The sequence below is a fragment of the Strix aluco genome, chromosome 5 (genome assembly GCF_031877795.1).
Source record: "Strix aluco isolate bStrAlu1 chromosome 5, bStrAlu1.hap1, whole genome shotgun sequence".
NCBI classification, from domain to species: Eukaryota; Metazoa; Chordata; class Aves; order Strigiformes; family Strigidae; genus Strix; species Strix aluco.
In genome coordinates this window covers 73,017,943-73,031,229 of record NC_133935.1, presented here as the reverse complement: position 1 = coordinate 73,031,229, position 13,287 = coordinate 73,017,943, and the positions used below count along the sequence as shown (strand labels likewise).

At 42.2% G+C, this 13,287-nt stretch overlaps 1 protein-coding gene across 1 annotated transcript in view; it reads right to left on the bottom strand.

Annotated features, from left to right (window-relative positions):
- Positions 1–256: 256 nt before the first annotated feature.
- Positions 257–13,287, bottom strand: part of LAMB4 (laminin subunit beta 4) — a 42,930-nt gene continuing 29,899 nt past the window's right edge. Inside the window, exons 26-34 of the mRNA XM_074827768.1 lie at positions 13,052–13,212; positions 9,180–9,385; positions 8,099–8,302; positions 6,352–6,496; positions 4,317–4,524; positions 3,555–3,693; positions 3,143–3,319; positions 2,008–2,161; positions 257–612 (exon numbers count right to left, since the gene is read on the bottom strand). Of these exons, the coding sequence (XP_074683869.1) occupies positions 473–612; positions 2,008–2,161; positions 3,143–3,319; positions 3,555–3,693; positions 4,317–4,524; positions 6,352–6,496; positions 8,099–8,302; positions 9,180–9,385; positions 13,052–13,212 (1,534 nt within the window). The 3' untranslated portion in view covers positions 257–472. The remainder of the gene's footprint in view (positions 613–2,007; positions 2,162–3,142; positions 3,320–3,554; positions 3,694–4,316; positions 4,525–6,351; positions 6,497–8,098; positions 8,303–9,179; positions 9,386–13,051; positions 13,213–13,287) is intronic.

The following is a 13,287-nucleotide window of genomic DNA, read 5'->3' as shown; positions in this document are numbered from 1 at the left end:
GTCAGCAGGGATGGCTACTGAAGCCCACAGCCCTTCATCTGCAGCACCCCATCCCAGCCTGTGCAGCCCCATGCAGGGTTGTGGCACAGCCAGAGGTTATTGAAGGGTTCAGTAGAAGACACAGGGTGTTGGGAGTCTGTCTTTGAGGCAGTTACCTGCAGCTCTCTGAGCAATACTCCTTTTGCATTTCCAACCCCTTACAGCGAGAAGCCCTAGGCACAGGAGTGTATTATAGAGCTCCCTCAAAGACTACATCTTGATTACTTAATCAGCTGGTTTATTAAAAGGTATTTCCTGTTTCCATATAAACTCAACTGGACAAAAAAACAAGAGAAAATTACATCATTTGCTGTGCCAAAGTACTGTTGGCACCTTCTGTATTTACAGAGGACAGCTCTCCATGCCGGGAAGCTCAGGAGGTGGTAAGCAACAGAGACTTCAGTTACATTTTACCTGATGGTCTGTTCAGACCCTAACTTTTACATGTTCCATACTTGCTTTCCTGCTCCGTGATTTCATTTTTAATGGCTATCACTTGTTCCTCCAGTTGTCTCAGTTGCTCTGCCTTGTCTTGTTTGGTTTGATTCAGGTCCTGAAGCTTCTTCTCCAAATCTGGAAGGGTAGAGACATGCAGTGATGCTCATATTTGTTGTGTAAGCAAAATCCAGGGATTAACAGCATTTCTTTTCCCAGCAGTTTTTGAGGCAATAAGCCCATTTCAAATGGGGAATGTTATATATGCAACTGGAGGGAAAAGTCTGGCTTCCAGATAGCAAGAGAAATGTGACAGCCTTAAAGAAATTAATTTCTCAGCATGTGTTTTTGTCCATCAGCTGGGGTGGGGCAGGACACGGATCTCTTAAAGGAGTTGGTTTAAATGGAAACACTCAGAGGAACAGTATGTCCACTGATGTGTGTAAAGCCTAGAACATTCAGGTGCAATGGGCTTAGGTCTCCCTTATTTACAGGAATGTTTTCTGCTGGTCCCTGTGAAGCTACACCAGTGTAAACATACTGCTAATGAATCAAAACCACATTGTTCACTGCCTGTTTCCAAGGCATTTATCATCTGGGCATTTGGAGTGACTGGGATGCTCTTGATGCTCCTCAAGGTATATGCTTGAAATACTTATTCAGATCTTGTCCTGCAGAATTTGCTCCTGGATTGGAGTTTCTGCTTCAGTTTTGCTGATGTTACATGGTATTTTCGGATGTCGAGCCTGGCAGGATCCTAGGCCCAAGGAATCCCGGTGGGAATGCCCAGACCTTCACTATAAGCAGAATTAGGTTCCCTGTGTGCAATTACGTGAGATGTGCCCTTCCTTTTTGGTGACTCTCTAAACCTACCCGAGGGTCTGTGTGAAGACACAGTGGAGAACCGGTGCTGGTATGGCCGGAGCAGCCGCGGTCTCCACTGCCTGTGACCCCTCTGCCTCCTGGCAGTGGGCCCACAGGCCCAGGGCACGTCGGCTTCAGTCTCCACAAGCCAGTATTTGTACCTGGTTTGTTCTGCCATTGCTCAGAGATAATGTCTGAAGGGCAATGAGTATGGACTGGTGGAAAAGATCTACCCTGCAGCTCTATAACAGAAGCCATCACTCAAGTAATATAAGAAAAGACATAGCGCAGAGGAAAGATTTAAGGTCCAAATGCCCAGAGCAAATGAATAAGTCAAGGCTTCCAGCTAAATCTGCAGCCAAGTTTTATGCAGATTTTGCACTTGTCTTATTTTTAAACTGTCTGAATCAAATCACTGCAAGTCCCCGTGTGGACACTTCTTAAACTCTGCTTATAGCAACCAATTTATGTCAGAAAAAGTACATAAGCCAAATCAATTCAACTACTTTTAAAATGTTTGAGTAGCTTCAGGGAGGGATTTTCACCAGCTAAATTGTTTTAAACCCAATTGCAGGTGAACCTAGTCTGATAGTGTCTGTGGGCAAGGACTTCTGTTTAGTTCATGACTGTCACAATTTTCACTGCTCGCTATGGAAGTGAGAACACCACCTGTTATTCTTTTAATTTTTTTTTCAGTCTCTTCAGCCAGTTTTTCTGCTTCTTCTTTCAGCTGCTTCACTTTTTCTAGTGTTACTTTTGGAGGTCCTTGGGCTTTTAGCTTTTCTTGAAGAACGGTGTACTTTCTTTTAATGTCAGCAAATTCCTGTAATAAAGCATCTCATCAGTTTGAAAGCATCTCATAATTAATCTGGTGTACTGAAGGAGATTTTTATACTTTTTTTGAATATCCTCTCTGAACCAAACTTTAAATCTCTCATTTTCTTAAATCTTAAAAAAAAAAAAAAATCTATAATGAGTGTACATTGAACAATGCTTTGCAAAACCTGATAGAAATCAATTAAAACTAACTGCCAGAGGAGCAATCTAAAGGGGGAACGAGGATGTAAAGAAAACATGGATCAAGCTTTTTAAAGCTTACACTGTTTTTACTTCTTTTGACGGGGCTTTTCTGTAAATTTCATTTTGCCATGAGGCTTAATTCAAATTTAATTATTTATCTGTAGCAACAGGTTTTTTTACATTTTTGGCTGTAGTAATATTTACTGGCTGATCTGTTGCTGTTGAGGCTGCAATTTAGATTTTGACTAGGTTTCTTATAACCTGGAAGCTTGGTCATGCTCCAAGCTTGTGCTGTGGGTGCCTGGTTTTCCTCACAATTTTAGCAAATTTTTAGCTGCGTTCTCAAAAATTGAAGCTACTGAAAAACACTCAGCCAACCAAAACCTCCAAGTAATTCCCACAGCAATTTCTCTGAAGGAGAATGGCACATGATGAATGGCCAGGCTGCTTCCATCACTCACGTATTCTAATATCTGGTTTTGTGATTTGTTCTGTTATGTTTACTGGTGCCCATGGTGACTATGCATCTTATACACAAAATGTCACGGAGTAGCCAGAGAAATGTGTATCTTTTCTTTCATTCAAGCAAACAGAAGTGTTATACACCAGAAGCCTTAAAATAAAAAAGAAATTATTCTTAACCTGTCACATTTTACACTGCATGGCATAAGGAAAATGTTAACAGTTTTGAGAAGAGCAGGATAGCACAATTACACTTCTGAATCAAAAATGCTATGAAACGTGGAGGGAATTTTTTTTCCCTTAACACGTCACAAACGCTTACGTTATCAATATTCTGGGCTCGCTTGTGTGCTGTTTCTGCCCCTGCTCTTGCCTTCGTAGCTTGATTCTTGTTCATCAGCATTTTTGACTGCAGTGTGGCAATTTCATTTTCCATCTCAGACTGTTTTGCTGACAAGTCATTTAGTTGGTCATTCGTCTTGTTCACTTGGTTCTCAGCCTAAAACAGAGCAATTGAAGGCTGTGGTTTCTTACGCAACATCCATCCAGCATGTTAATGAGGGAGATTAATGTCAACTGATTAAGAAGAAGAGACCGTTAAACATTATGGAATTGGTGTCATATCTGTACCACATTCTGGTTTTATTTAAATTTCCACTAAGGAAACTTCAAGATCAAGTATCTTTTTCTAAAATGTATGTACTGAATAAATTAAGAGATTTACAGCAAGATACCTGTGAGATGTGTGTTCTGATGCCTTGTATCTCTTCATTTAACTTTATGAAGGTGTTTTTGGAGTGTCGTTGGGACTTCACAACATTTTTTAGTTTATTATTAATTTCATCCACACGTGGAAGAGCTTTAGCTGCTTTGCTGAAATGGAAGAATAGAAGTGCATGTAGTATCATGGTGTGGACAGCAGAGCAAGAACATGTTTCAAATGCACTCATGCTCCCATGCAGAAATGTTCCCCCAAGTCCAACAACAACCGTTAAAGTTGTGGTTTGTAAGTTGGCAAAGCAAAACCTCAGTAAGGGACTTGGTGGGGGAGCACACAAGCTGGTGTATTAAAGGTGAATGGATGCTGCAGGCTGTCTGCTGGTGCACTGCTAGTATAGAAGACTCATGGGTTCTCCCTCCTCGATTCTTGTTGGTTCTTTCTCACCCATAATTAAACCTCCCAGTGAATCAGATGTAATGCTCCACTAGGTCCAACGTGGAAGTAAGTAGCTGCTTTGGCCTCTTTGACTCAGCAGGCAGAGGAGCCAAGAGCTGGAGGGAGCTGCCTCCTTGCAGCATGTTGGCTCCCACAGCCCAAGTGGTCGTGGCTCGTTCCTGCTGGAGAGGCCCTGTGGAAATGGCAAGCTGAAATTTGCTGTCATCTGAACTTTCCCTCCAATATTTCTAAGATACTGCCTGGGGTATGGAGCAGTCCTACCACGCACAGTGCAACCCCAGCTGGAGTTGGCACATCAATATGAGAATACCCTACTCACCTGGCATCTTGTGCCTCCACCAGCAGCATCTGAACTTCCTCCCTTTTTCTGTTTCTTTCATTTGCATTCAGTTTGTACTTCTCACAGTGGTTCATAATGCTCCTGATTTTGCCAAACATGCCTGTGAGCTCTTGTGGAGTCATGGAAAGGTTTATTTGCAGAACGTAATTTGCCACCTTCTCAATGTCTTCTGGAGGCACACTCTCATCTGCAACAGAAATGGAGCTGAGGGTATCCTGTAGCAGCTCTTTCCTCCCAGTGAAATGTAAATGATCATTATGGCTGCCTACCCTTTGAGTTATGTAGGAGAATAAAGCTGACAGGCACAGCAAGGGGGTAAGAGAATTATCTCCAGCATTTTGTAATTTAATATTATGCTTCCAGGTACTGCTGTTAGTGTTGTCAGAACTGGCTAAAATGAGGATTTGAACCCACTTTGAACTGGGTTATTAAAATTCTGATGTAGAACTGAGCCCACAGAAGGTTTTAAATCAGTGCACGGCACAGCTAGATGTGTCAGAGCCCATTTCTTCCTTGGCCTCCAGATCAAAGAGGTGCTGGAGAGACTGGGGTGTGAATGGAGCTTTCCAAGCTGGCTGGTGGGTGTAATCCCTTCCCTGCAGTCGCCACAGGATTGAGAAAGTGGTTCCTTCACTGGTTAATGAGAAAGGATAAGCTACAAAGGGAACTTGGGTCAGACCTAGATAGGATGGAATTTACAGTAGAAAAAAATGTATTTTGACAACTCCCCTTACAAATGAGCCCTTCCTAGTCCTTTGCTAAGAGGCAAGGCGCACAGAGTTAGTCAATGAGGCTTGTGAAGTCTCATCATCACTTCTGTTTTCTGCTCACTCCCCTTTATAGACAAGACCTTGGGTGATAAAACAGTTGAAACATATTAACTGTTTGTGCTAGTGCTTCAAAGTATCTCACCAAGAATTAAATAGAAGACATTTACTGTGCAAACAGTAGTGCATTCCTGAGAGCTATTTTCTACAGAAATATATTCCTCTAAAATTACCATTTACATCAATGTAGAGTACAGCAGATTTAATGTAACTATATGCATCTCCGCTGTTACTGTTCTTAAACTTCAATTTACAAAACAAAAAATTCATGAAAAAATGCTTTTGTAATTGTTAGTAAATGCTGTATGTCTACTAAGAAACATAAAAGAAGAGCCAAAGGTGGAATTTTCAATTGCTATCAAATAAAAATCTGAGAATCTTAAGGACTTAAATGAAGTTTTTCTTTTAATTCAATAAAATAACTTAAATGTTCCTGAACAGAAGAAGTCGTCTGTCTTCTGCCTTTGCTCACATTTGGATGTAGAGGTATGAATGCCAAAGGACTGCCAACATGCAATCCTTAGAAACTTAGGAGATCCATTACATTCAAGAGATTAAAAAAAAATCCTACCACATTTGAACTCCCTTGATGTGCATCTGGTAAAAAACCAGAGTCCATTTCTTACAGCATTTTTCTGCAGTCGTGAGGGTGGAAAAAGTTTTAGGGTATATATGGTTGTTTTGTTATTTTTTTATGAGAGCTGTGAAGTTCTACCAGAATCCTTTGATTCCTCGAGTTATATACAGCTTTATGGAGACGATAGAGTGGTATGTGTCCTAATTCCCACGCTCCCTACAGAGAGCCTCTATTTATGGGCCTGGAAGAAGGGGGTGGAATAACAATCTGAGCATGCATTGGACATGCCTGGCCATTATATATTGTAAGAAATTATTTTAGTAGTCCTTTGCTCAGATAAACCAGGAACTAAGGAGATTATTTGCATGCTTCAAATTAAATATAGTAATAAAAGATGACAATCAGAATGTAACATCTATTGGAAAATTAATACAAACTACTGTCACCTGGGAGAAAGAAGCACTAGAAAAAAAGGGATTGCAAAAGATTTCACAGGTCAGGAGATAGACAAGAAATTTCATGTGTATACAGCTAGATCATTTTCTGGCCATCTATTATGCTATAGTATATTGGAATTAAAAATTAGCCAAAAAGAACTTTGCATATTTACCTAATAAGAAGTCTTTCACTTTTTGGATGAACTCCTTGGTGATCTCTCTGTCAACTTCAATTTGATTCTTAGCCCTCTCCAGTTCCCCAGTAAATTGTGAGCCTTCCAACTTGCTGTCTTCTGCCATTTTTCTAATGTTTTCAACCTGGAAATATGATTAGAAATAGCAGTGCCATTTTCTGGAGGTTATCTATCATTGCTTGGCAAGCTGAGCTCTGAGACATAAATAATTTTGATCCAAGCCTCAGCTGGAATCACTTGATGTGGCTTTGAAAAGTAGTAGGAGACCCCTTTGGAGAACTCCAGAAGCTGCTACATCACAGCCTTCATCTGGCCTCAGAAAAAGCCTAAATCAAGCATTTTTTTCTCTCTGCAACCACTGCTAAACCACAGCCCCTTCTGTTTCTGAAAGAAGGTGCTGACTGTTATATTCTATTGCAGTACTGCAGCATGTCAGTAATCAGATTCAGTACAGAAAAGGCACATAATTTCATTTGCCTTTCACATTGGACTTACTGTTAATACACTTAAGAGGACACAAATAGGGAAAGTAGAGTTTAAGGCTTGTCTTTAAAAGTTACATTTTGCCATTAAATTAGTATTCTTGATAATTTAACATAGAACTTTAGATTAATCATCGAATTCCAACAGTGTTTTGTTTTGATGGGGGCTATGCTTTGCCCTAAGGAAATGCACAGGTACCACTTCTCTGGGATCTACAGAGGGAAGAGATTCACTGTTTCCCCAAGCAACAAGAAAAATTGTGATGTTTTTACTTCTGAAACATCTCAAAATAGTTCACTCATATTATCACAGAGCTGCCTGAGGCTTGTGAGCACCAAAGGCACTCAGAGAGCCTGGTGCTGACCACTTTGGCAGATGCCTTTTGCTGCTGCCTCTCTGTGTCCTGGGGCCCCAGGCATGTGCCCGGGTTGCTCATTTCTAAAGCCGTTAGCTGTGATGCTGTGATGCAGTGTCATGTGCATTTTAAAAAGAGGAAATGGATGCCCAGGCGCCCTGCAGGGACAGGACAAAGCCACGGCAGAATGACAGAATGACATTTCTGTTGGAAAATGTGTTTTGCCTTTAACTGCAACAGGCATCATCTCTGTTAATAAGAACAAACTGTCTTTACTGGTGTTTTGGGATTTGTCCGTTTTGTTTCCTTGGCACATGTTGCATTGGCCACACTTTGCTCGAGTTATTTTTCACTGCTACTGTGCAGTACAGCTGACTACTTGATACCCTTCTAAACATCACTGGGGGCAGAAAAGCTTTATCTTGAAATTAGTTGCAGAAATTATTTAATGGCAAACATAAGAGTAATATGAAGTTATATAAATACAGCTTAACACTATGCACAGCAGTAATCCCACTGCAATAAGCATGGATCATACTAGGGCTACTGACAAATGGTGCCATTTGGATCTTTCCCAATAAAAATATAGACAATACTAGCCTGATGCCACCAACTTCCATAGGTACAGGGCACCATGACCTGTGAGATCTTGGCAGCTGTGAGGAAGAGGAAGGCGTAGCTAGAGCCACAGTCTCTTGGTGGGACTGGCACCTAATACTCCTGGTACTGAACCATGATAGATCTATGATGTTGGGACCATCACTAGGTCACTGCTCTTTTTCCAAGGAGCAGGTGAGTTTTTGTAGATTTGTGACTTCCCAGATATCATCCTCTATCCATTTCACTGAACAAATGTAGGTTTGATATACAGCACCTGATATACAGCACCTGATTCTCAGGTTCCTGTGGATGAGTAGTGAAGTTATTTAGCAACACAGCAGTCTCCTCAGCTTTCCTGAAGGCATCAGTGGAGACAGGAAGAGCTCCGCTGCAGTTTGGGCCACCACACTGCCTGAGTCCGTGAGTGTCCCGGCACAAAGCTCCTCCACAGGCTGCTGTGACACAGGGCTGGTCTCCTGGCGCACCACAGATCTGCAGTAAGGAAGATGCTTATGTCAGGACTCCTCTGGGGGCCTGAGATACACTCCTGGGGGAAGGAAGATGTTTGATATCATATGAACATTGAACATAGGATGGGGTTTCCCTGAAGAGATGGTGGTCTGGTCTCTCCAAAGATGGGTGTCACTGCCAGTTACAGATCCCCCTCCCCTGACTTGAAGGACACAACAGCAACCCATGGCTCTGAACATTTGCTGGGCTCCATGTGTTGCAGTAAGACCCTTGCTTCACTCCTCTGAGGCAAAAAAGGTTGAAACTTTCCCCTGGCCATATCCAGCCCCTGGGTCAATGGCTCGTTCTAAAGGATCTAGATCACCTCTCACACCACATGGTACCATGTCTAGCCCTCCATATAGTTTGACACAGATGTTGAGACTAAAGGCCTAGATGGATGATCTCTTCAGATCTGGCAGGGCTGGCTGAAGGTGCTATAAGGTATTCATTGCTGTCCTGCAGAAGGACAGAAATCCCTTCCTCTCCTATGGCTAATGAAAAGGATATGTGAGCACTCCCCATCCACTCCAGAGCAAAGTTGCTCAGCTTAGTTTAAGTTACTGATGGAGGAGGTTGGGGTTAATCTTTCTGCATTTACACCGATGTCCTCTTGAGACTAGAGAGTGCTTAAACAGTTCCTTGTGCTGGGTCTGCCCTGGGAGCAATGGCTTGCAGAAGGGTGGTAGTAATCACAGCTGAGAAGTGCAGCTGTTTCTGACGTGACTGCACGTCTGTGCGAGGGACGTGTCTTTTTCTAGATTTAAAAATGCATGTAAGCACTCTTAAAATAAAACCTACTAGCAACATCAAAAAAGAGATTTTTGTTTAGCTCCTATTTAAAATTAACAGTGCCTACCTTTTCACTCAAGTTTTGTATGTTGGGGCTCTTGATCATCTTGAGCTGTTCCAACACGTTGCTTGCTTTCAAGGCCTGATCGCCCAACATAACCAGCATGTGGTTCCTGGTGTACTCTGAGTATTTTACAATAGGAGTTGTCCCACTGGTCTTCTGTTCTGCCAGCAATGACACTTCAGAGTGTTTCCTAATGCTGCTGATGGCCTCTGTAGCAAGAGAAATAGGGTTTAGTACCCACTGTATTTTGGTTGCATTTAATTCAGTATTTGCTTGAGTTCTGGACAAATGGTGAGTGACAGGTAATTCAGTTTGTTGTCACTGGTGTCTGATTTGGGACAGCAGGGAGGGACAGTAGCTGTCATTTCCTCAGTCAAGCTTTTTAATCCTGTACTCACCTGGTTGCCAAACAGGAATTTTTATTGATACTCATAAAATTTGCTAAAATAGATGTAAATACAGTGGATCCTATGTCATTCTTCGGAGTCCAAGGTGTATGAAAAACCAATGGAAGATACAAAAGTATGAAGGGGATCCCATTAATGACACAAACTGATACTGATCTGCATTCATCAGTAGCTCATGCATTGCTGCCGTTGTTGTTTGATAAAGTTCCTTTATGCTGTTTTGAAGTTTAGGCAGGAGAACTGTTTCTGCCAGTTGTAAGACCTATTAAATGATCAGCTTTCTGATTGTGAGTCAGGAAAGCATTTGTCCTGTCTGTTCAGCATAGCACCCAAAAGTTAAATGGTCTGCTGAACTGAGGCCCAAATTTAGATTACAAATGGGAATTTATGAGTTTTCTTTGGCTCTGGAAAATCCAATTTCAGGGTTGATGCATTAAAAAAAAAGCACTTCCATAATAAGCTTGTAGGACAGGCAAAAAATACTTTCCAGCAAGAGTCTTTCTTGTTTGCTTAGGGTAAGCTTTCCCTTAAGCGGACTCAGAAGGGTTGGAGACTATTACATTTTTTGCAGCTTAATAGACTAAGGAAAGGACTCAGGCCTTTTGCAAAACACATAATTTAAAGCTGCTGCTATTGAGGCTTCACAGATCTCCAGAGAACCCAAAGTTGTCCCCAGATCCCCAGGCAGAAGTATGTGCAATGAGCCAAAACTGATGTGTCAGCAGTGAAAAAGCATTAGAGGTCATTGATTAACATCCCTCTTTGTGCTGGTAACCAACTCAGTTACTAGTTGAAGTCAATGACAAGGCACTCATCAAGTCCTGCGTACTTTGAATCAGGCTCTAAAGCCCTCGGCCTTGCTTTGATTGAAGCTGAACAATGTTTAGTTATCGTGTGGAGCCAGGGCTATTTATTTTATCTTGTAACTCTTGGAAACAATGTACAATTTAAAGTTAGCTCCTAGTACAAAATACCTGGCAAGAGGCTGCTGTAACTCCGTATCTGAGCCAGAGACTGTTTTCAGTGCAACAATTCCATTGCAGGAATATTTTACAGTGGTTCAGCACTCCATTAAGTGGCCCAAATGTATTTTTCATACTTGGTTTGTGATGGAGCTGTAGAGCTTCCAAGTTCCTTTACGTTAAACACAGTGTCTTAGCACAGGCTTGATTTACAGCCTAGGAAGCTGTACTCACTGCATTACCATACCACAGTGGCTGCAAAGCCAGGGGCCAAGGCTGGAAAGCCTTAATTTAATGAGATCTCATAAACAGCAAACTTTCTTTTAAGGACACTTGTGTCTTGTTTTTTCTGATAATTTTAATTCATTGTTAGAGATTGACGTTTCCAGCTCAGCCAGCTGAATGTATGCCTGTGAGGAAGTCTCAAAGTCCTGATCTTCTGCAAAGAGAGGTAGGTAGGAGCCTGTTTCCCATGTGTGTCTAGGGCACAAGTGCCAAATGTTCCCCAGATGGTGTACTTGGCACTGGTGAGGCCACACCTTGATTACTGTGTTCAGTTTTGGGCCCCTCACTACAAAAAGGACATTGAATTACTCAAGCGTGTCCAGAGAAGGGCAACGAAGCTGGTGAAGGGTCTGGAGCACATGTCGTACGAGGAGTGGCTGAGGGAACTGGGGTTGTTTAGTCTGGAGAAGAGGAGGCTGAGGGGAGACCTCATCGCCCTCTACAACTACCTGAAAGGAGGTTGCAGAGAGCTGGGGATGAGTCTCTTTAACCAAGTAATGAGCGTAAGACAAGAGGTAATGGCCTCAAGTTGCGCCAGGGAAGGTTTAGACTGGATATTAGGAAGCATTTCTTTACAGAACGGGTTGTTACGCGTTGGAATGGGCTGCCCAGGGAGGTGGTGGAGTCCCCATCCCTGGAGGTGTTTAAGAGTCACATTGACATAGCCCTTAGGGATATGGTGTAGTTGGGAACTGTTAGTGTTAGGTTAATGGTTGGACTAGATGATCTTCAAGGTCTTTTCCACCCTAGATGATTCTGTGATTCTGTGATCCTGCTTCACCCCAGCAAAAAAGAGAGACGACAAAGCAGACAGAGCCATACCTAGGACGTGCTGCTGGTCCCGAAATGAAGATGGGGTGAAGGAGCCAGGCTTTCTCACGGATATTAGAGAAGCTGATTATCTTGAGGGAAATGTTATTTCTGTGCTGTTAGATGCTTGGTAGCAGGACCAATGAATGTTTGTGGCCCTGACCAGAAATTCAGCTTAAATTCAAGGTCTTCCCCTCCCCACACCCCCGTATGCTTTTTATAGGGCTGTTTATCCATCTCCTGAGGCCAAAAGATGAAGCGGGTTTGGAACGTGACCAGAGAGCACCACAGATGCTTCAGCTGTGCATCCATTGACCTCCCGGGGATTTATTGTTTCTTTGCCTTTCTGCCTTTCTCAGAGTCTGCACAAGACTCAGTTGAATTGGGAAGCAGAGCCTGGGAGAGCTGTGCTGACCACTTGTGCGGGGACCTGAGTGGAGGAGCCGGCATCAGGGGCACTGACAAGTACAACAGGGCAGGGGAGCCCTAAATCTTCATTAATCCCTCTTTTCCCCTCTTTCTTTCCCTTGGCTTTGTCTTCTGTTGACTTTTCCTTCTTTTTTTTTAATCTTGTCTAGGCCAATCTTTTCCTGTCCTGAATGAAACACAGAGGAACTGTAAATGGGAGTGCATTGCCTGTAGCTTGTGCTTTCTGTGGTGTGCACCTTACCTTATAGGGGTTCCTATCTTGTCAGCCATCTCTTTGGAGAGTACACTGCTGACAGTATCCTGCCACTGTGGATGATCTAGCATCTGTTTGAGATCCCCAACTGATACATCCCCGTCTTTCTCCAGAAACCAGTCTGTGACATTGTCATTACAGCTATTAGCAGTTGACGGAGACTATACTTAGCTCGAGCACAGACGTGTAATTCTTTAAAAATGCCAAGGATCTCAGTTCTGACTTCTCATTTTTTGATGATGGAAAGCTAGTTCCTTACCACATAAAGTCATGTATTTTCCCATGAGAACACTAAGAAATTGCACTGTGACTCTGCTTTAATTAAACAAACCATTGCTGTACAACATTCTTGAAGTATTGCTAAGAGCAAGAAGAGTCAGAAGCGGGGAAAAAATCCTTTGCTACTCTACTATATGATCTGTGAGTCTATATTGTGAAACTTGGTGGCTTTTAAATCCTGATGTAAACATTGGGATTCATGAGACTTCTGACTGATGTGGCCTTGGCACATGAACCTGAAATTTAGGATGCTAGAAATCATGGCATTTTAAGTTAAAATGGAGTTTGGAAAGTCAGTATAAAATGTTGTTAGTATTTACATTTTTGCACTACCACAGGAAGATAAAATCTAGGGATCTTTAAAATGTTCTATGGTTCGATGATGAGAAAAACATTACGAAATTTCACAGAAAATGTTCACCAATTTCAATTAATTGCTGGCTACCTTACCTTTGAGATTCAAGTAATGAAAACTTTGATGCAGATGTATTTTCTGTTGCAGAAGTTCATACACTAGGTCAGCTTCTTCCCCAATGTCTTCTATGTTCTTGTTAAGGTCAGGAAACTCATACAGCATACTGTGAAGGGGGTCTATTTGTGCAACTTTTTGTCTGAAAGGGAAATGGCAGTTATGCAGAAGTCAGACTGGATTGTTCTTAAACTAGAACTGAGATACACAATATTTT